This window comes from Mytilus californianus, unplaced genomic scaffold (genome assembly GCF_021869535.1).
Source record: "Mytilus californianus isolate M0D057914Y unplaced genomic scaffold, xbMytCali1.0.p SCAF_5, whole genome shotgun sequence".
NCBI lineage: Eukaryota > Metazoa > Mollusca > Bivalvia > Mytilida > Mytilidae > Mytilus > Mytilus californianus.
This window is the reverse complement of record NW_026262701.1, coordinates 101091702-101116606: the sequence shown is the minus strand read 5'-3', so window position 1 is coordinate 101116606 and position 24905 is coordinate 101091702. Positions and strand designations below refer to the sequence as shown.

Below are 24905 nucleotides of genomic sequence, written 5' to 3'. Positions count from 1 at the left end.
AATGTCAACAACTAAGTCTCCCTATTTTCCCGCTTAAATGACAGGAAGTAGATATAAATAGATTTAACATGTGCTTATGGATAAAATTTGCAAGATTACTTCTGTTATTCATTAATTATGGATATAGATATCCAGTTTGAAGGTACAGTCATGCATTTTATTTATAAAATATAATAGATTGCAATTAATTGTAAATAAACTTGAATATTCTACGTGAACTAACTGGGTCATGTGATATGTACAGACAGATACTACAGTTTGAAACCCGACTATCATGCAATAACTATGTCATAATTAAAGATAATATTGGCCATGGTTTAATCAGAGACATATAATACTATTATATAAGAATTGGGAAATGTTTAGCTGTCCATTATACGTAATAAGCCACTATTATGATGTACAAAAAATGTACCTATCGGGTCAAGACACTGTTTGGGTGGAGTGTGAAGCCATAAAATCATGAAAATACCTATCTGTGATCATAAAGTTATGAACTCTTAATTAAAACACAAAAGAATCATGTTACAAGTGTTAATCACATTGATTAAATCCAATCAACAAGGTTAACCTCATAAGGTAAATCCATCACGTGGTGTAAACAATCTGTGTTGAACTGGTTTGAACTGGTCAAATTTCACCTGGAATTTTATACCGCACGGAAAAGATTTAACAAGTCGTTTACGATTTTTTAACTGAAAATTTTAGCACCACGGAGAAAAATTATACATCGCGGTAAGAACGATACCACCACGGTAAAAAATTATACATCGCGGGCCCGCGGTCCTTTAAGGGCCTGGGGAGAACACTGCAATGATACCAAAATATCTAGAGGTCAACGTACTGTATAACAACTTATTTTACCAGATACTATATTTCATGTTAAGCCTTTCTAGCCAACTTCATGGTGATTTAATTTTGCGATTTTCAAATTTTCTTGATGAATTTATATAAGAGATTATTCAAGTTTACATTTTCAATCCATGTTGTTTTTTTTATCTAGAAAGTTGTGAAAATAAATCGCTCACAAGAATAAGTTGGTATACAGTATGATCTTCAATAATACAGAACTGACCATACAGTATGTCAAAAGCATCCATAGTTGGGTCAATAACCCTAAAGAGCCTCAAAATGAGGGACTCAAAAGTTGTGTGTAAACAAAAAATCTCTGTGTAGTGATATTTGACACGTTTCTATGATAAACAAGTGACTGAGGTTAACCATTTGTGTTGATTTAGAAAGTAGGGGAACATAGAATAAATGTGTAAAAACTATGGAGCTATTAAATGTGTTCAAAGTATTAAATTTTCAAAGAACTTATTGTGTTAAAAAAAGGATTTTTTACCACGAGGAGCCGCATCACGAAAGGATTTTCGGGGTTTGCTAATTTACAGAAAAAGTAATCTCACTTCGTACCCCGAAAATTTAACCACATATGTGAAAATGTCTCAGCTTCAAAACGAGCCATCATACATATCCAAGTTAACGATATAATAATAATAATAATAATAAATTCTTTATTTAAAGAGGGTAAACTCAGTTAGTTACAATAAACTAATCTTCCCTGAGGCCCTCACATATAAATTACAATACAATCAAAAACAGATATTTACACATAGTTAATTTACAGTCAATTAGTTCAATGTAATATTACTAACATGATAAGTGTTTTGAGCTTTACGCATTTTGTGTGGTAGTCCATTCCAAAACACTGATCCAGAATAAACAAAAGATTTCTTAAATAGCTCAGCTTTTGGCTTAGGAACTATCATATTACCTTGAGTGACACCTCTCAAGGAGTAAGGATTATTATCTGATTTCAGTTTAAACTTTTGAACTAGGTACATTGGAGCTTCCATACGCATACATTTATATAGAAGTAAATATTTGTGGTATTTGATTCTATTGTCAACTGTCATCCACCCAAGTTCTTTAAATAAGGGGGCTGAGGGGGATAAAGGATCTGCATCTAGAATTAATCTTGCTGCCCTTTTTTGGAGCTTTAAAATTCTTGTTATCCCTTCATTTTTACATTCACCCCAAATAATACAGCAGTAGTCAATCAGGGGCAGAATATACCCATTATAATATGTTTTCCTTGCATTTATATCTAAAAATTTCTTTATTTTAGAAAGAAGGTATATTCTGGATGATATATTAGCACAAACTTGGTCAATTTGATTTCTCCAGCTAAGTGTGCTGTCAATTTTAACACCTAATAATTTTTCACATGAAGAATTTTGTAATACTTTTGAATTTATTATCAAGTTTGGTTGATAAGTCTGAATTGATAGTTTCTGCTTTGTTCCAGTAACCAAACATTTTGTTTTGTTTGCATTAATGAACATGTTATTCATTTTGCACCACTCTTCAACCCTGTATAAATCTTCTTGAACATCATCATGTATATTTTCTATGTTTTTCCCTGATTTATGAAGAGTGGTGTCATCAGCATATAGGTCTGTTTCACAATTTTCAATGCATAAGGGAAGGTCGTTTATAAAAAGCACAAACAATAGAGGACCAAGTATAGAACCTTGGGGTACACCAAATTTTACATGTTGTTGTTTAGAGTAAACATTACAAATGTTTACCTGCTGTTTTCTGTTATTCAGGTATGACTTGAAAAAACTAACAGAAGCCTCACTAAATCCATAAATTTCAAGCTTTAAGCAAAGAATATCATGATCTACCAAATCAAAAGCTTTTTTAAAATATGGACTTAGAAACAGAAGAAAACATTACCATTACCACCTATGGAGAAACAATTGCGAACATTGACCCAGTTGTGAAAATATGTAACAAAAACTACAAAAGATCTGCAATCAGCATAAAAATTCCTACAGGAAAAAAAGTATTAAGATATAACTAAAGACTGACAAGGTTGCTGGCTTCTGGCTTGGAACAGGTTCATCAAATGTAGCAGGATTAAATAAGTATTTTGAGATTTCAGTTGTTGTTTTAATCTTATAAGTTTCATCTGCATACAGCTTTTATTATTTTTAAAGAAATGGGGTAAAATAAAATTACTTTAGTTTCATTTAAGACCAAATTGTATATGTATATCCTTTCAAAAGTTTATTAACTGCTTTTCTCTAGTAATTGTCTAAATGTTGCATTTTTATTTTCAGGTGAAAATTATTTCAGTGGATATCAACAGCCATTCTTGTATTTTCAAGTGCTAATATTGACAGCTCAGTTTGAAGCTGCCATAGAATTTATTTCACGTATAGACAAGTTATTATGTCATGCTGTTCATGTGGCATTAGTGTTGTATGAATCAAACATGTTATTACTTCCTCAATCAAATCAAGCACAGCTATGTAAGTATAGGTTTATTGTATGAATCTAAAATGTTATTACTTCCTCAATCAAATCAAGCATGAATCAAACATGTTATTACTTCCTCAATCAAATCAAGTATGAATCAAACATGTTATTACTTCCTCAGTTAAATCAAGTATGAATCAAACATGATGTTACTTCCTCAATCAAATCAAGTATGAATCAAACATGTTATCATACCCCAAGCAACTTCGTTGCGTGGGGTATAATGTTTTTGACCCGTCCGACCCTCTATCTGTCCGTCAGTCCATCAGTCCTGTTCTTGTCATCTGAACTCCTCTGAAACCACACAATAGAATTTCATGAATATTTGTAGATAATAAGGGCATACTATGTACATGTGCATATATACTATGTACATGTGCATATCAACAGGAAATTATGATTCAATTTTTTATGCCCCATTTATGGGCATTATGTTTTTCGGTCTGTGGGTCCATTCATTTGTCTGTCCATCCGACCGTCAGTAAGTCTGTCTGTCCTGTTTCAGGTTAAAGTTTTTTGGTGATGGTAGTTTTTGATGAAGTTAACTCCAATCAACTTGAAACTTAGTACAAATGTTCCCTATGATATGATCTTTCTCATTTTAATGCCAAATTAGAGTTTTGACCCCAATTTCACGGTCCACTGAACATAGAAAATGATAGTGCGAGTTGGGCATCCATGTTCTATGGACACATTCTTGTTTTCTAGGAGTTATGCCCTTTGAACTTAGAATTTTGCCGGAAATATACTACTGCAACACTTTGTCATCGCAACTCCTCTTAAACCACACAATAGAATTTCATGAAACTTTGTAGTTAATGAGGACATAATATGTAGATGTGCATATCAACAGGAAATTGTTATCAGTTGAATTTTTTTTTTGAGGAGTTATGAGTCTTTGAACTAAGACATCTGATGAGATTTTGTTTCCCAAGTGACAATGTGGGGTTTGGGGTACGTGAGTGTGCTCACAAAGGTTCTTTAATTACTTCCTCAATCAAATCAAGTATGAATCAAACATATTATTACTTCCTCAATCAAATCAAGTATGAATCAAACATTTTATTACTTCCTCAATCTAATCAAGTATGAATCAAACATATTATTACTTCCTCAATCAAATCAAGTATGAATCAAACATTTTATTACTTCCTCAATCTAATCAAGTATGAATCAAACATATTATTACTTCCTCAATCAAATCAAGTATGAATCAAACATTTTATTACTTCCTCAATCTAATCAAGTATGAATCAAACATATTATTACTTCCTCAATCAAATCAAGTATGAATCAAACATTTTATTACTTCCTCAATCTAATCAAGTATGAATCAAACATATTATTACTTCCTCAATCAAATCAAGTATGAATCAAACATGTTATTACTTCCTCAGTCAAATCACAGCTATGTAAGTATAGGTTGACAGCTAATATACTTGAATGTGTTCTCAATAAAATAAGATTGAAATTGAAAAAAATGAAAACAACACTTTATAAATTTCATCTGTCCAAAGTGCTTTTCTTTCATCAGGAATGCTCAAAGCCGAAAAATTGAAAGCCAAGGATGTATAAAATTTGAAACAGTTGAAGAGCTATATAACCAAAAAGGACCTAAAATGACCTTGAAGTTTGCTTCTTTGTAAGGTGAACCATGAACACATAAGCATTTGTAAATATAGAAACAGTCTGGTAAAACAGGTTTTTCAGTCATCCTTTTATTACCTGTTCCATGATTTTGGAGAGGGTGGGTTGGTCACTTGTCACTTGTCAACCCACTTTACATGCTGCAATATATGTCACATATATCAGTAATCAATCAGTTGATGTTTGCCACTAGTTTTAACACTTTACCAAATTATTCACAATACAAAGATGTTCATTTTTATCCTTTCCTGAAGACATCTTGAAATACTTTCTGAACAGATCTTGAAATACCCACAGTGATAATGGCTTAAAATCGTATTGAATATGTTCAAAATCTTTCTTTACTGTTTAAACTGCTTCTACATGGGAAGTAACTCATTTTTCCTTCAGATATAGTCATAATTTTAAGTCTACAAGGGAAGTAACTCAACCTTGCTTAGATATCAGTATCACAATTATTGCACAGTGCATGTGTTCATTGTAAACCATCTTTAGTTTTGATACCTCTCAAAAAATATTACTTTTATGCAGCTGAAATTTGTAAATCACAACAGTAAATGTTGACTAGTTAATTTTTGTGCCATATTATTTTTGCAATTTGCTTTTAAAGGAGCTTAGTTCAGCTGGTTTGGTTATGTTTACTTTTCACTTTTTTTAGTGTTGAATTTTTTACATTTTTTTTTATTTCAGACAATTCAATTTTTGATTAATGAATTAAGAACTGTGATTTGACAGATATTTGAATTATGTTTCATGTCAAATGTTTTTTATACTTTAAAAGGGACAATATTCATAAATTCATGCAATAAACATTTTAATCATACAGAAACTTTAAAAAGAATTTTTTAAGGAAACACAACAGACTTACTTGTGGAAAATTTTAAGGTGTTTTTGTCAGAACAGGTGAACCAAAAAAGAAGAATTAATGAGCTACTGGTTAAAAACACTGTTGCTTATATTACAAATAATAAAGAAAGGTACCATATTTGGAGGAAACTTGATATTTTTTTGTAACTTCCTATTTTTTATTAGCACTTTCGGTTTTGTAGCAACCAAGTAGTTTCTATTATTTTGCATAAAAGTAATAGGATACAGCTCCAAATCAGTAACTTAGATTTCTAATATTATATTTATTTTTCTACAGTAACAACAGATACATCAGATGATGGCTGTATGAGGAGATTGAATTTTGCCAGATTAATAACATTATATACCAGAAAATTTGAATCAACAGATGCTAGAGAAGCTTTACAGTATTTCTACTTCCTCAGGTAAACTGTCATTTTTATGGTCTACTACTGCATGGACAGGGCATTTTGTTTTTACCTTGTTTGTCATTTCAGTTTACAACTATTGATACTTGTTTTTTAACATTTTTTAATATAAATTCTAATGGAAAGGGGACCTTAGTGATAGCGTGGTCTAAGTAGTTTTTATACAGTGACCACAAGCCTGTAAACACTGTGGTTGTGAGTTTGAACCCTGTTAAGGCTGAGGTGCATTTTACACTGATCTTGATTGACATAAGATTGCCAGTTTACCTGCCATAGGTCTGTGGTTAATCCAGCATCCACCATCAATAAAAACTGGCCACCAGCCAAGAGTGCCCAAAGTGGCGTTAATCACCAAGACGCGATCATTCTTGTAGGTACAGCAGTTTCAGGTCAAGTTTCCATTTATTTCAGGTTGATGTGTAATTATGGGCATTACATCATAAAGACTGTAGTTGTTGTCTCACTTTTTTGGCATGCCTGCAGATCCATGCTTTGTTTCAGTGGTTGTTGTTGGTTGATGTCTATGTCATATTTGTTTTTTGTAAATTGAATTTTTGTAAATTAGGCCGTTAGTTTTATCATTTGAATTGTTTTACATTTTTCATGTTAGAAACTTTTAAAGCTGACTATATGGTATGGGACGGGCACTCCGGCTTCCTCCACCAATAAAAACTGGCCGCCACGAAATAGCCCAAAAGCGGTGCTTAAAAGTGGCGTTAAAACACAAAAAATCAAAAATCAAAATATGGTATGGGTTTTTCTCATTGTTGAAGGCAGTGACCTATAATTGCTTTTATCCACTTCATTTGAACTCTGGTGTATAGTTATCTCATTGGCAATGGTACCACATCTCCCTATGTTTATATTTGTGGTTGAAGATCCCAACCTCAGCACTGTCAGCTATGCTTAAAATAAAATTAGAATTTATTCATTCATCTAATGTAAAATCAATTCTGACTTTTGGAAAGGCTGGATAAAAAAAGTTTATTATCAATATTTACCTAACAAGTTTATAATACTATTAAATGTACTGTTAGTATCAATGATTTTTGCAGGGACTTAAAGACAGCACAGGGAGAAAACTTCTTTATGTCATGTGTCAGTGAACTTGTATTGGATACCAGAGAGGTCAGTTCTATATACCAAATATAAATTAGATAAAAAAAAATAAATACCCATTAAATGTCTTTGATCAAATACTTTAATGTGATATGTGTTTATGCATAACTAATTACATGACTCCGTTTTACCTCAAATCCTGTAAATGCAAAATTTCTTGGTGGCATTTATTACTGCAATTGTTGATCAACTGACCAAAATATGAATTTAAATTAATGTAATTTACTGAAATGGATTACATAGCAACACTAATAATCCAATCAGAATTTTCACTGTTGATATTGATCTTGTCACTTTTTTCACAATAATAAATACATCACAAAAACTCTTTCTTTTAAGGTATATGATATATGAGGTCCTGTTCTGTATTTATTTTCATTTGAAATCCATATTACCCTCAAAGTTTTTAAAGTTGGTTTTGTATCATCACAGGTTCTATATCAGACTTTGGTCGGAGCATTCAGTCCAATATTGGAGCGTCAGTTGAATTTTAAGGCTAATATGGAAATTTCTGTCAGATACATCAAATACTGTGGATTTATTGTAATTCCATAGATGTTTGATTTCATGGTTTTGCCAAAATTTGCATACAAACCTATAGTAAATTTTTACTTCTTTGAACATTTAAATTCATAGTTTACATATACCCACAAAGTCCACTTAAATCGGTATCCCACGAATAATAACAAAGCTATAGTAAGCTAATTTTTTTAGCCCTGCCACTGGGACATAAAGTGGTATTGATGTAAATCAACTTGACAGCCAACCAATAGTTGTCCAAGTATTTTTTCTTTTTGTCTAGATATTGAGCTTATTTAAGGTTTATAAATGTATAGACCATGTTTATTCCGGATGTCATACTTTTAATTGAATTACAAGAGTCCTTCTGTCATTAAGCAGATGGGCATTTGTCACACACTGTTATTGCTGCTTTCAGTGCATCATTCAGTAACACCTTTGCATGAAGGCATCAAAAGATAATAGACACATAAAGTAATAAATAAAGGCCTATTCTGGTATCATATACATAATAAAAAGACCATTTTAGCTTACATACATTTCATGCAGATACAGATATAATAGCAAAATACTGTGCAGTAGCTCTTGAAAGTTTCTAAGAAAGCTCTCCCCTAAAACTTATTATGTTTATATATCACATCTGACACTCCCAAAAACATGATTTGCTCTACTATATAACTAGAACTAGTTGTCAAATAGAAAATTCATCTAAGGTTGGAATTTCTAAACTTTTTAATTTTACTTGACAATTTGGACACAACTTGTACTAATAGATATAACTTTTATTTTCAGTTTGAGATGCTGTTAGGAAAAATAGAACGAGATGGAACAAAAAGGGTAATCCTTTTTTTCTTTTATTTACCCTTTGGTTAAAATCTAGAAATTAGTGATCGCTTTGTTAAAGGGGCATTAGCTGTCAATGTCATGTTCACCAATTTGACTCAAAATCTCATATTTATACCGTACGCAACAGGTTGCGGAGGGTATAATGTTTTTGACCCGTCAGTCCGTCCGTCCGTTAGTCCGTCTGTCCGTCTTCCTGTTTCTTGTCATCGCAACTCCTCTTAAACCACCCAACAGAATTTCACGAAACCTTTTTAGATAATAAGGACATACTATGTAGTTGTGCATATCGACAGGAAATTGCGTTTCAATTTTTTTTCTAGGAGTTACGCCCTTTGAACTTATTTACTTTAATGTACTACTGCAACAGTTTGTCATCGCAACTCCTCTCAAACCACACAACAGAATTTCATGAAACCTTTTCAGATAATAAGGACATACTACGTAGATGTGTATATCGACAGGAAATTACGATTCAATTTTTTTTGCAGGAGTTATGCCCCTTTGAACTTATTTGCCCAATATACTACCGTCCGTCAGTCCTGTTTCTTGTCATCGCAACTCCTCTCAAACCACCCAACAGAATTTCACGAAACCTTTTTAGATAATAAGGACATACTATGTAGTTGTGCATATCGACAGGAAATTGCGTTCCAATTTTTTTTCTAGGAGTTACGCCCCTTTGAACTTATTTACTTTAATGTACTACTGCAACAGTTTGTCATCGCAACTCCTCTCAAACCTCACAACAGAATTTCATGAAACCTTTTCAGATAATAAGGACATACTACGTAAATGTGCATATCGACAGGAAATTACGATTCAATTATTTTCCCAGGAGTTACGCCCCTTTGAACTTATTTGCCCAATATACTACTGCAACCTTTTGTCATCGCAACTCCTCTCAAACCACACAACAGAATTTCATGAAACCTTTTCAGATAATAAGGACATACTACGTAGATGTGCTATCCACAGGAAATTACGATTCAATTTTTTTTCAAGGAGTTACGCCCCTTTGAACTTATTTGCCCAAAATACTACTGCAACCTTTTGTCATCGCAACTCCTCTCAAACCACAAAGCAGAATTTCATGAAACTGTGTAGATAATAAGGACATACTATGTAGATGTGCATATTGACAGGAAATTATGATTCAATTTTTTTTTCTGATACAATTTTTTTTTCTTACACTTATTTTATTTCTCCAATGACAATGTGGGGACGTGGGGTATGTGAGCGCGCTCACTAAGGTTCTTTCATTGATTTATAAAACGTATATCCAAATTACAAATTGTCCAAAAGAAACAATTTACATTGCATGGACTTGGCGAAACGTATCATCATTTCATGCATAATTTAGACCAAATGCCATCTAATTATCAATAAAGGTAGAAGACTGCTGACTTGACATATAAATGATATAAACATATATATGAATATAAGTAGACAGACAAGCACATGCAAAGGTATATTGACAATTTTTCTAAGGTCTGTTTGATTTCATGTTATAGATGAACAATATATGTAAATAATCATTTTACCTGTACAAGTTTGATTTTTTGTTGGATGGATCAGTCAACGAAATGGTTATTTCTGGTGCTCCCTTGTTTCAATTTGCAATGTTGACATTCTTTCTCTTTAATGAATGAAAATGCTGACCACATTGGGCATTCATGTTAGTGGTCAGTTTAAAGTATTGTCTACATTGGTGTAGTGATATGTAAATATGCAGTCTGCCTGCCACAATAACATATTATTTAATAGTGCGGTCACCATTGACATGGAAGGAATTCACTGCTATCTACATTGACTACATTGGATGTTTTTGGTTTACAATGAATACATTTGGGTTTTTTATTAACGTGTGACTGTTATACACTGGTTTTAGGTCTCAACTCTTCATCTATATAGCTACATTCTTTCAAAGTTTAACAAGTAATTTTGATTTTGATTCTTTTTGAGCTTTCTGTTGATGTTCTCAGCCTGATTCTTTCCATTCATTTTGCTATTATCTCAGGTTAAATGTTATCAACAAACACAATTTTACACTTGATTAATCATCAAAGGTGTCATTAAACATATTGGTCTGATTTTTGTCTCGATTGACGGAGTCAAAAAGCGAGACATGTGTGCTGTTTCGGGTGGCGGCGGCGGCATCAACAATGTATTAGTTTGTGATTAGGTCTAGTTTGTGGTGAACCACAAGTTGAAGGTCAATCATATTTGGTATACAGTTGTATTAGCATTGGCACATCTCATTTCCATGGAGATTATTTGGCCCTGCCCCCTCAGTCATGGTCTATTGACTTTGAAACTTTTGCTTATTTTACATGTATTAGTTTGTGATTAGGTCAGTTTATGGGGAACCATTAGTGGTAGGTCAATGATATTTGGTATGCAGTTGTATAAGCATTGGCATATCTGATTTCCATGGAGATTATTTGACTCAGCCCCCTGAGTGATGGTCTATTGACCTTTGAAAATTTTGCTTAGTTAACATGTATTAGTTTGTGATTACGTCAGTTCAAGGGGAACCATTAGTGGTAGGCCAATGTTAATTGGTATTCAGTTGTATAAGCATTAGCACATCTCATTTCAAAGGAGAATATTTGGCCCCATCCCCTCAGTCATGGCCTATTGACTTTGAAACTTTTGCTTAGTTTACATGTATTAGTTTATGATAAGATCAGTTTAAGATGAAATGCTAATGTTAAGTCAATGACATTTGGTATGAAAATTTATTGGCATTTGTAAGTATCGTTTCCATGGAGATTATATAGCTCCACCCCCTCTTCATGGTTCATTGACTTTTACATACTTTACAAGTTAATGTTTGTGTTTAGGTTTGTTTAAAGTGAACAACTTATAATAAGTCAATGATATTTGTAAATGTTGTATTAGCATTGTCGCATCTCATTTACATGGAGATGGTTTAGCCATGTACCTCAGTCATGGTTCATTGACTTTGAATATTAGCCTAACTTGTTAAGTATTGCCATTTTAATTTCAACATTTGCATAATCAGAATTACAAAAAAGCGAGACATATCTCTGTGATAACAGTTTATTTATGAAACAAACTTATTGATATTATTAACTACAAAAACTTTTTTGGATCTACCAATCAAAACATCCGATTTGAAACTTTGAATCCAAATGTTTTTTCCAAAGTTTTTTTGTACTTCCAAACATTATGTTCATTTTTCTTTAAGAGGACTTAAAAATAAACTCAAGATAACAGAGATATCATATCAATTAAGTTTGACTAATCAGAATTATTGATACATTGAACAAACTGAGATTTGACCAGGAAGTGTTTGACACCACATTGTTTGATGTTACAAGTTAGGACTGTATGAAGTAGTTACTGTTTCAGTTTTCTATTGGCTGACCAGATTGTAACCTAATTAATTTTTTATGGCCCCGCCGACTTAGGTCTGGCCATATAGTGTTTCCCTTATCCGTCATTCCGTCATTCCGTCATTCCGCAACAATATACAATTATTGACTTTTGATTTCGGTTGATACAATGAATTATCAACCCCAGAGATATGATATTCACCGAGGCCAACAGCTGAGGGTGAATATCATATCTCTGGGGTTGATAAATCATTGTATCAACTGAAATCAAAAGTCAACAATTGTTTTATTATATGACTTTTTATCCTTCTCCAATTTTCTAGTATTTGCTCAAGATACTTTTAAAACTGCTCCCTGTTTTTATACTAAATATAACATCATACTATGATGAGTTACAGATCAAGTTTGTGTTTGGTTCTACAGATTTTTGTGGAAATTACCGGCTTTATACTTTGAAAGTTTTCACTCCTTAAAATGGCTTCAAACTTTTTTTTTTGCAAGTGGGGCCATTTATATCGTTCCTACACATATAGTTATATCATTGTACACATTTGATTTCTTTAACTGAAATGAGTGTACTCTGAAGTGCAAAAAATGTTCTTTAATCATTAAAAGATTAAGAAGAAATAATTTTTACAACAGGTACTAATAAAGTATACAATTACATATGTGTAATTTGTTACATTTATAAATTATGCAACAATCATTTTACATGAAGATCAGATTGATATGATATTGTTATGTTTAATAAATTTACAGTCACATATTTTTTATATGTTCACTTTTTCAAAATTGAAAATATTCAAAAAGACAACCGATTTAACACCCCATGATGTTATTATTGTACAGCCTTCTGGATCTAAACTGATTTAACACCCCACGAGGTTATTATTGTCCAGCCTTCCGTATCTAAACTGATTTAACACCCCATGATATTAATTTTGTACAGCATTCCAGATTTAGAACTTCCTACAATTGTATGGCATCCTAAATATAATACTGCAAATGGTCCTTCCATAGTTATGGCTAGAGATGTTGGAAATAGTATCCTTATGTCTTTAGTATTGTAGGTGGTCAGTACCTGACCAGTGTGGTCCAGTATATGTAGTGTATGATTGATGTCGTCAGCCACAATAACATTGTCCAATGGTGTGGCTACTACTGACTTAGGACTAAACTCGCCATACCTGTTGATAGAGGGATGTCCTGGATAGTTATTGATGATATCTTCCTTCCCTAAGACTACCACACTCTTTTTAATCGATGTTTGTATCCCAAAAATATTCCCATTAAGTGTACTGGTTATTGAACAAATTAATCCATCAAATATAGATTTATTGTTTTTATCCTTTTCATACCTGCTCAGATGGTTACCATCTGTATCCATAACAACAATAACTGTTATTCCACCCACTATCACTCTTCCTTCATTTGTCACATGTACACTACAGAGACTGGATAATTCTTCACAGTATACAGAGTCTGTCACATAAATAGATCCAGCCTTGATCTGCTTCAGTCTTGATTCTGATGTAGCCAGTAATATGTCATTGCCAGGAGTAACGGCTATATCACTTACCATCATGTTAAAACTGGATCTGATCTTTAATTTATCTCCTACAAGTTTACCACTCTGTAGTGCTGTATATGATGCAAAGGGTCGGGATCTTTCCTGATCACCATTACCAATCCATACTATATCATTCAAGGATACTGCCAAAAAATTTATGTCCATCATTTTGATCCGATATTCTTTTATATTTATTAGTTTAATGTAAGTTGGAGAAATCTTTACTTCAGCTGGTTGAAAACCATATATGGACGCCACTTCTTTGCCTAGGGCCACATCTGTGCTTTGTTGGCCATCTTCAATTTCTTGTTGGCCCACTTCCTTTAGGTCAAGGATTTTATGTTCCTTTTCAGACTTGAATTTAGAATGAACTTTATGTTTACAGTTACTGCACATTAATAAGTCACAGTCTAGACATTTCCATTTTACTTTAGGATCCCTTTCACATAACTGGCACTGTATTGTACATTGTCCTTGGGGTAGGGACATTGCCATAAATAAAAAAATGTGCAGCTTTCTTTTTTCAACTTTTAATCAGTAATACATATACTTACAAATCTGAGATTAGATAATTTATGTATGTCTAGATTTGATCATTTATAAAAGATAAATGTGGTGTAAAAGTCAATGAGACACCAATTATACTAAATATCAGATCAAAACAATATCTATAGTTAGACTCTGTTAGTAATTTAGTACTTTTTATTTGCAGCATGTTTGAAATGAAATTAACTTTATTTAAGATATTGATACCCATATTCCTATGATACAATGTTAATGCAGGTTGTCTCAAGAATTTTATTATTGTTAAGAAAGGATTATAGATTTTGTTAGAATGCTAGGCTTGTGTACTTGTTTTCCTTTTGTACAAATTATAACTTGAAAACGAAAATATTGTATGTATTGTATTATATTGTAGTTTGACTTATTATGATATGTACAAATTTTTTTCTAAAAATGCAGTGTTTGATAATATGAATTTGGTTTGAAATTTTCTGCTCCACCTAAGGTAGTAGGGGTCCATTATGCTTTCTGATCTGTTTGTCCTTCTGTCAGTTAGTCTACTGTATCAGGTTAAATTTTTGAAAGGTAGTTCACATTGAAAATGTGGTTACATCCACTTTCAAACAACTGAATTCACATGTTCATTGTGAAGTGAACTTTTTTAATTATTTACCATTACAGTTTTGACCCCAATTTCACTGTTAAATTGATTGGTTGATTGATGTTGAACCCCACTTTCAGCACTATTGGCTATTTCGTGGCTTTTAGTTTTTATTGTTGGAGGAAGCAGGAGTGACCGGAGAGAACCACTGATCTTCAGCAGTAAAACTGACAATCCTAGTCAATTAAGATTGGAGTCGAGCAGACCTGCCACATGTGGGGTTCAAACACACAACCTCAGTGTTGACAGGCTAGTGATACACAAGTTGGATTACTTAGACCACTCAGTCAGCGGGAACGCTCTTTTTACTGAACATGGACATATGATAGTGTGACCTTGGGCATGATCTCCTATTGATGCATATTCTTGTACAATCTTAGAACAGATCTCAGACACTTAGTTACATCCATCCTATAGCTTGTAAGAATTCATTATAGAGAATATAACAAATTCTACAAAAAGTAAGTTAATCTGACCCGTATTTTATGCATCATTGATTTAGATATACTACTTTTAATAATATAACTTCAGTTTTTATACGACCGCAAAAAATTTTGTGGTCCTATATTGGTATCACATCGTTGTCGTCCGAAGACAGTTGGTTTCCGGACAATAACTTTAGTATAATTAAATAGAAATCTATGAAATTTAAACACATGGTTTATAACCACAAAAGGAAGGTTGGGATTGATTTTGGGGGTTATGGTCCTAACAGTTTAGGAATTAGGGGCCAAAAAGGGCCCCAAATAAGCATTTTTCTAGTTTCCTGACAATAACTTGTGGAACGGTGTATGGATCTCTCTGAAATTATACCACAAGTTTCCATACCACAAAGGGATGGTTAGGATTGACTTTGGGGGGTTATGGCTCAAACCGTTTAGGAATTAGGGGCAAAAAAGGGGGAAAAACAAGGGTTTCCTGGTTAATGGACAATTAAGACAATTTAAAAGCAGTGTAAGGGAGGTAATCCAAAGGAAAGAATTTTTTGGGGGGGAAAAAGGGAGGGGGGGGTCAATTTTTTCTCATTTCAGATTTCAGAAATTAAAAAGAAAAATTCTTCAAATATTATTTTTTTTGCAAAAAAAAAGTGGAGGGGGGTCATTACGCAACAGCATAGTGTATTGCACAAAAGCAAAAAAAAAAGGGAGGGGTATTTTTTTTAATTTTTTTTCAACTACAAATGTACAACCATGAACAAAAGAAGATAACTCCAATTCATATTTATAATTGCTTAGCTAAATACAATTATGTCTGTTTGTTTTGTTCACACATTGTTGTCAATATAATGAAATTTTATGTGACTGTCATACAAGTGAGAGCTTTAGCTAGCTTTAAAACATGGTTTAATCCACCATTTTCTACATAAGGTAATGCCTGTACCAATTCAGGAATATGACAGTTGTTTTCCATTCGTTTGATGTGTTAGAGCTTTTGATTTTGCCCATTGTTAAGGGACTTTCCGTTTTGAATTTTCCTTGTGTTACTTTTTTCAATGTTACAAATTTGCAAAATGAAAGCAATCTTTATCCTTCAGTGCTCACAAGCACTTTAATTTTTTATTTGGATTGAGTCTGTCTAAAAGTAGAAATTTCGGTACCCTTACAGATAATTTCGGCTACACAGCTTAAGGTTGCCATAAGGATAATTTCAGTATGAAAGGGTTAGTTAACCAATACATTCACTATATATGTAGTTAAATAGAAGTCTACAAGAATTAATCATTTTTCAAAATTCATTCCATTAATGATAGTATTGATAATGGCAACCAGAAATGTTAATACGAGCACACCTGTGTTCAATTTGTACATTGTTCTTTTCTTTTTTTTTCTCTCTTCTTTTTTAACACGGTCTATCCCAAATGAAGTTTTATCACCATCTGCACCATCTTGATAAGAAACATCTACCATTATTTCTTCCTTTATTTTTTCAGAAATGTAAGCATCCTTTTCTCTTTCTTCCTCTTCTACTTGTTTGGATATGTACTGTTCACGTCTAGCTAAAACAACAAGCATTACACCTACAACTATCTGTATCAGGATTGACAAACAAATAAGTACCACGCCAGCAATACAAACAGTGTTGTGCGAACATTCCTTTTTTTGTTGTAATGTTTTTACGAGGCTGACATTTGATAGAAGTAAAGCAGTAGTAAGACTTCCCTGGGCTCCAGCTTTCTGGTTAACATAAGCATTGTTCATTGCCACCTTCTTTTTTATCATTTGAACTTTTTCTTTGTTCATTTTGGCTTTAATCTGTATTTATTGTCTGAAAACCATAAAATAATAAAAATACATATATACTAGATACAAATTATCATGATACTTACCTCTAAAACACTTTGTTAACAAATTTAAGTTTTTTAATTGCTTTCAACATCTTTCATTTACAATTACTGTAACTCACATTACAAGATTTTTGTTTTTCTTGTAACATTTGTTGCTGAAGATGAGACATAGATGTGATATTTTTTTGTCAACAATTGTTGAAAATAAAAATAAGGAGATGTGGCATGATTGTCAATGAGACAACTATTCATCAGAGTCTAAGGAGATGTGGCATGATTGTCAATGAGACAACTATTCATCAGAGTCTAAGGAGATGTGGCATGATTGTCAATGAGACAACTATTCATCAGAGTCTAAGGAGATGTGACATGATTGTCAATGAGACAACTATTCATCAGAGTCTAAGGAGATGTGACATGATTGTCAATGAGACAACTATTCACCAGAGTCTAAGGAGATGTGACATGATTGTCAATGAGACAACTATTCACCAGAGTCTAAGGAGATGTGACATGATTGTCAATGAGACAACTATTCACCAGAGTCTAAGGAGATGTGACATGATTGTCAATGAGACAACTATTCACCAGAGTCTAAGGAGATGTGGCATGATTGTCAATGAGACAACTATTCACCAGAGTCTAAGGAGATGTGGCATGATTGTCAATGAGACAACTATTCACCAGAGTCTAAGGAGATGTGGCATGATTGTCAATGAGACAACTATTCATCAGAGTCTAAGGAGATGTGGCATGATTGTCAATGAGACAACTATTCACCCGAGTCTAAGGAGATGTGGCATGATTGTCAATGAGACAACTATTCACCAGAGTCTAAGGAGATGTGGCATGATTGTCAATGAGACAACTATTCATCAGAGTCTAAGGAGATGTGGCATGATTGTCAATGAGACAACTATTCACCAGAGTCTAAGGAGATGTGGCATGATTGTCAATGAGACAACTATTCACCAGAGTCAAGATAATGTATTTAAGCAATTATAGCTGAAGTTTTTTGTCTGTTTCAAAAAATAAATTGTGCCAAAAATCTTGGTAAATTAGGAAACTTTTACATCTCATGATCATGCTTTAAGCATATTTCCTTTCAAAATATAAATTTAAATCTTGCATTTTGTATAAACTGAAAAAACCAAGCCAAATCAGACTCTTGAAAAATAACTTTAATTAAAGTTATTAGTATTTGCTATTACCAAATTAACCATTTGAATTCATGTAAAATAGTAGAGGCCCATTTTGAATTAAAGATAGAATATATTATTATGCTTTTGATTATAAAAACATAATTTTCAATGTACTTAATAAAATAAATGAGTAATTTATAAGATTGTGGTATTGCTAAATTACTTTTTGACTTTATATTGGTTTACATCTGTTATATAGAATAAACATTTCCATTCTACTTACCAGAATATTTTTCACTTTTCATCAATTAAATATTACCAGTGATGTTTAATTATATATGTTTTTTTTTGCATCCTATTGCTTTATTAACGTCATTTACTATATAAAAAAAACTAAATAGTTACCATTTATACCTTTTTAAGGATCTTTGGAAACAGGAATTAATAATTTATTTTTATTATTACATCCTGGTAGGTTATACAAGTCAAAATCTGCTTTAACTTATGTCTCATTCCTTTAATATCTCAAGGAGAAGCTCTTGTACATATATATTTAAGTATTGGCAATAAACACTATTTATCAAGACTTTTCTGTGGTGAATTTTTCTTTCAATCTTTGAAAGTCAATGTTCAATTTAGGAAATATTTATCTCTCCTATGAACAGTCATTTTACCACAATTTTTCTTTTGTGAAGCTTTCTTTCAATGTTTCAGAGCGAATGTTCAATTCAAGGAAATATATAAAAATCTCCTGTGTACAATAAAACCTAGCCGAAACAAATGATTGACTATGACATGTATGTCAGATGAGGGAAGTTGGTTAAATTTTATTAGAAAAACATACTTTGATTCATATATCAATATGTTAACACTTGGACTGATTCATATATCAATATGTTAACACTTGGACTGATTCATATATCAAGATGTTAACACTTGGACCAATTCAAAGCCAACTTTACCTTGCAATACTATGTATTGAGACTATTGACCAATATGGCCATCATGAACATTACTGTTAATTGAATGTAGATGATAAACATAAGTTTGATCATTTTGTTCTTAGTCATTTACTGAATTTATGCAGCATATTAGTACCAGAGGCTGAGTGATAAATTATTTGACATCTGCTGTCCAACCAATAAGACCTAATATCTTTGAAATAGCAAAATTTGAAAACATATTTTAAAAGAAATTCCTGTTAAAAAAGTCTTTTGTCTACTCAATATTTATATTTAAATTTTTTTTTAGGAATTTTGCACAGAAATTTTTACTCAAAACAAATATATATAAAAATATAACAGTCAGATTAAGGTACATGTATCTTCTGGTGAAGATTTTGCAATCTTTTTGATTACCATTCATTGATTTAACTTTTTTGACAGCCTGGTGCAATAGATAAATTCCATGGAGATACACATAAAATCATAGACTTAGTTGCCAAGGATACAGAAGCCAAAGGATTATTTGAAGATGCAGTCAGATTATATGACCTTGCTAAGGTAATAATGATCAAGGTTGCTAAGGTAATCATGACCAAAGTTTCTAAGGTAATAATGACATACATTACTGAGGTAACAATGGCCAAGGTTGCTAAGGTTATAATGACAAAAAATGCTAAGGTAATAATGACTAAAATTACCAAGGTAATAATGACCTAGGTTGCTGCGGTAATAATTACCAAGGTTGCTTAGGTAATAATGATCAAGGTTGCTATGGTTATAATGAATGGGGTTATTTTTATTAAGGTTGCTAAGGTAATAATTACCAAGATTGCTACATATGTAAGGTTATAATGGCAAAGGTAGCTATGGTAATATTGACCAAGGTTGCAAAGGTGATTTTCTTTAAGGTAATTTAAACAAGTTGATAAGGTAAGGATGACTGAAGTTTCTAAGGTAATTTTGACTAAGGCTGCTAAGGTGTTTTTGAATTACCTAGATTCCTGTGGTAATAATGATACTTATATTCTCGTCACATTTGTGGAGTCAATTGTTTTCATGTTTTCTGCTTTTCTTTGACTGAAAATTTTGTATGAACAGTGGTTCAGATGAATGTTGATTATGTTAAATATGAAGAATAATTATATTGTAGAAACATGACAAAGTGTTGGAATTACTGAACAAGTTACTAAGTCAAGTTGTATCACAGGCTAGTTCTACACAGTCATCTAGAGATAGGTTGAGAAGTCTAGCCTTTGGTATTGCTGAGAGGTATGTACTTACTTATTAAACCCCAACTCTAGGAGTGGGAACTATATAGCATTCATCTTATTCACCTAAGAGTGGACATTGCTGAAAATGCACTAAGATCAAGATGAGCAACACATGCTCTTTAAAGCCTCTAGAGGATCTCAGAATTAAGAAACTTTATATAGATGATGTACAAAAAATATGTTTTTTGAAAAATTAAACCAAATCATTATCCGCTGAAGTTCATAAGTTTAAAGGGGACATTATAATTCATTGATACAATTATCCGCCAAATGACATTTATGTAATCAACAATAGGTCTCTGTATAGCCTTCAACAAGAATAAGCTGTAAAAGGAGCAGAACAAAATGTGAAACATTTAAAATGAGAAAATTAGCTGTATGATTTAAGGTAGTAACACTAAAAACAATTATGACAGATGGCAACCAATGGCTACAGTCTCATGGGTCAGGACAAGAACATAGAGGAATGTGGCCAGGTTAAACATGGTAATATTTGTGTTGTTTTATTTAAATGATACCAAATTGTAAAACAATCAATAAGTCAGCATTAAAAGTCCCCTACAGGATCAGTTTGGTGCCTAATCTCTCCCTAATTGATTGATCTTTACAAATAAATAAAACGTGTTTTATTGTACATACTAATATTCTATATGTCAATATTTTGTCACTTAGGTACAGAGCACAAGGAGCTGAAGGGAACTTATCCAATGCCAGTACATTCTTCTTGTTACTTGACCTTTTGACCTTCTTTGATTGTTTCCATGACGGCAGTATGGATGAAGCTCTCACGGTAAGTCATGATCTTGTTATTTTTGGTATTTTGACAAATAATTGAATAAAGGAAATTAGGAGCTTGAATTTGGAATGTCTTGTGGTTTGATATACAATGAAGTTCATCTTTGTCTTTTAACCTGATAAAGAAACCATATTCAATGTATGCAACAAGTTGTAAGCCTATCGCTTGTTAGAAGCAGTGTTTTTGCTAGTGCTCGTCATTTTTGCCATTTACGACACGATTTTCGAAATGACGAAAGTATTTGATCAATTTCGTCACTTAAATTTGAAAAATACAAATAGAATCGGTCAGTCAGCATTTTGTCATTTCGTATGAAATTGTTCATACCACACGTTTATCGTAGTTTCATGATGAAAACATATTTTACAGAAAGACTAAAACCGTAATAAACTTATAAATACACAATGTTTTTCTTGAATTCTGTTAAAAAATGTTAAATTCAGATGTATTTTGTCTTTGCCTACCCTCAATTTTGATATAGAATACCAAACAGGCAGTTGTTAATTGAATGTGCTTCTACTGTGTGTAATCCTCCGAAGAGTAGGAGCACACCCTAATACAAGAAAGATAACTCAATTATAATTTTTCCTAGTACATGTATTGAGATACCTACTTATAGGTTTAGGAGGTCTTTTGAGTTATAGTGCAAATAACGGGGTTGGGGAGGGGACCTGGGTCATCATTTTCTGTATTCTTTATTTTTTATACACATTTTCTCTTTTCTGTATATTTAAGAACCCAATATTCTTTTTTCTTTAAATTTTTGCCCATTTTTCTCTATTCTTTTTATTTAATATTAAAACATTTTCTCTATTCTGTAACATATGCAGACCGTAAGCTAATTATAAGGACAGGAACATAGACAAATAGATACATTATATTAGTCACATTAGTCCCTGTTTTGAGACATACAAATCAAAACAAAAACATACAATATGTATCTTTTGAAGAAATACAGCTTAATTGTTATATTTTTATTTGTATATATGTACTAATGAAATACTGAAAAAGAAAATACTCATGTTTAAACCCTATGCAATAACTACTTTTAGTACTTCTAGTGTCATGCTTATCTGCTACCCAAGAAAGTTCAATTTTCTTATCAGGCAAAAGTCACTAAAGCCCTCAAAATCCTTGCTTAAACCCTTGTTAGAAGGATTATGACGTGTAAAGGTTAAAAGTTACATAGTCTTATTTATTGCAGATTTATCGTTAGGAGGAGAGTAAATAATCTCCATATGTTGAGCATATACTTGATGCATTAGCATCATAATATTCTTTCTGTCCACAGTGTGTTAAGCACATATAAGATAATTTATGATAATATTGTCAGCCTAGGTCATGTACACATCATATTTCTATTTGAACTTTTTAGTTTGTAATTTTATTCCTAGGTGATTAAACAGTTACAGTTACTTCCCTTGACTGAGAATGCTGTAGAAACCAAAGTTATGGCCTTCAGACATTATAATGATGAGGTAAAAATGATTTATTTATAAGCTTTTATTTTGAATCTAACATTATCATTAAGGCATTTAATCTAAGTCCTGAAATACATTATTATCTGATTTCTTTATTTTTTGATACACAGATATGTTTTAAAGTTTACGGAGACAAAGTCTTGAGTACTTGCTTGATAATTGTTATTTTAAGGGAAGACTTACTAATTGTAAACTGTTTAATCCTGAGTATGTGTTATTAATACTAATGTATTTCACATACTTACTCTCAGATTTAATCCCTTAGTTATATAAAAAAATAATTCACTTCGAAACAGATTTTCTGTTAATGGGAAAATTTTTCATGAATTTTAGGAGGAAATCAGATAATTTTAGATGTTTTTTTCTCACACCCATATCTTTTGTTTAAACAAATGTCCCTGCAACTGCCTGAAACATGTTTGTTTTTTTTTTTGTGCCAAAATACTTTTGCTCTGAACTACTTATAAAATTGAGTCTAGTGTGATTTTAACTATGATGGCTACTACTGTTCAACAGTTACTGTAAATTCAGAAAATATTGTGAGGTTTTTAATAATGCAAATATTACAATTAACTGAGTATTGAAATAACAAGAACTCGCATTATGATATCTGATACATATATCTGTATTTATCTTTTCTTAAAATCGCAATATTAAAACTCACATTTTTGTTCATTCTTCAAAAATCACAATAATAAATGTATGCAATAATTTCTGTATTAACAGTATATGGAAAATCATCTAGTTTGCTTTGAAAATTAGCCTTATCTTATAAAGAAAGGAACTTAAAGGCATACAATACAAGTTGAATCGGTATACATGTTACAACTTTTAATTTCATATTTGTGACCTTGGAAATAGAAAAATTGATGGTTTGAAAATGAAAACATTTGTTTCCTTGCATTAAAATTTAAATATATTGAAACCTTACAATTTGTAATCAAATGAGATTGATATTCAAAATGATATTTATGTTAGGAGTTATTTCCCTTAATTATTTTTGTTTTTGTTTTTTTGGGGACATCCTTTTAACTAAATTATTTATTTGACATTCTTGCAGGTGAGGAGATGCTTACCAGATATTTTGTTAGCCACAATGAACATTCTACACAGTCAGTATAAAAACGCCAAGTAAGTTTAAGTTTAAAACTTTAGACTCACTTTATATCAAAATAATTTCAGGTAAATATGCATAAAAGGAGTTATGGTGTATACATCAATGAGATAGAAGCCTAATGACTTACAAAAAAACAAGATGTGTACTGTTCGATATTTTAGTCTGAGATGCATGATTTTTTTATTAGTTGTTATTGGCTTTGAACTAGCTGTCAGAAACTGCGAGTACTCTCAGATCTGTACTTAGTGTCTTTTTTGTTGTGGGGATGTATAAGAACCCTGCCACATCCGGTCTGTGTTTTTGTCAGATGTAGTTCTGCTATGTATCGATCTGATGAGTTAAGCCCTTTTCAACTGATTTTTATACGCTCGTTTACGGGACGTATTATGGTATACCTCTGTCCTTCCGTCGTCAACATGTCGGACATTAACTCAAAAACGCTTAAATGAATTTGCATAAAACTTTGGTGATTTGTTTATATCTAATGACGTGAGCTCCCTTTTGTTTTTTATAAATTTTAGATTTTACGTTTCCGAGTTATGGGGTTTTATTCATCAAAAAAAGGGGGATTTTCCAGTTTTTCGGACAATAACTCAAGAATGCTTTCACCAACTTGCAAGAAATTGTGGTGAATTGTTAATATCTATTGACATGAGCTCCCTTTCGATTTTTATATATTTTAGATTTTACGTTTCCGAGTTACAGGGTTTTATTCATAAAAAAAGGGGGATTTTCCAATTTTTGGATAAAAAATCTAAAATGCTTTCAGCAGTTCTTATGAAACTTTGGTGAATTGTTTATATCTATTGATGTAAGCTCCGTTTAGAATTTTATAAATTTTACATTTTACATTTCTGAGTTATGGGGTTTTCATTCATTAGAAAAGGGGGGATTTTCCAGTTTTTGGACAATAACTCAAAAATGCTGTCAGCAATTCTCATGAAACTTTGGTGAATTGTTTATAGCTATTGATGTAAGCTCCCTTTACATTTTCATAAATTTCTAATATGACATTGAGAATTAATTGAACTTTAATTGTTT

At 32.0% G+C, this 24905-nt stretch overlaps 1 protein-coding gene across 1 annotated transcript in view; it reads left to right on the top strand.

The window, feature by feature from the left end:
• Nucleotides 1-24905, top strand: part of LOC127702125 (nuclear pore complex protein Nup93-like) — a 44014-nt gene that overhangs the window by 12221 nt on the left and 6888 nt on the right. Inside the window, exons 14-22 of the mRNA XM_052206209.1 lie at nt 3132-3323; nt 6122-6248; nt 7307-7379; nt 8682-8726; nt 19641-19757; nt 20350-20468; nt 21143-21260; nt 22661-22744; nt 23808-23878. Of these exons, the coding sequence (XP_052062169.1) occupies nt 3132-3323; nt 6122-6248; nt 7307-7379; nt 8682-8726; nt 19641-19757; nt 20350-20468; nt 21143-21260; nt 22661-22744; nt 23808-23878 (946 nt within the window). The remainder of the gene's footprint in view (nt 1-3131; nt 3324-6121; nt 6249-7306; nt 7380-8681; nt 8727-19640; nt 19758-20349; nt 20469-21142; nt 21261-22660; nt 22745-23807; nt 23879-24905) is intronic.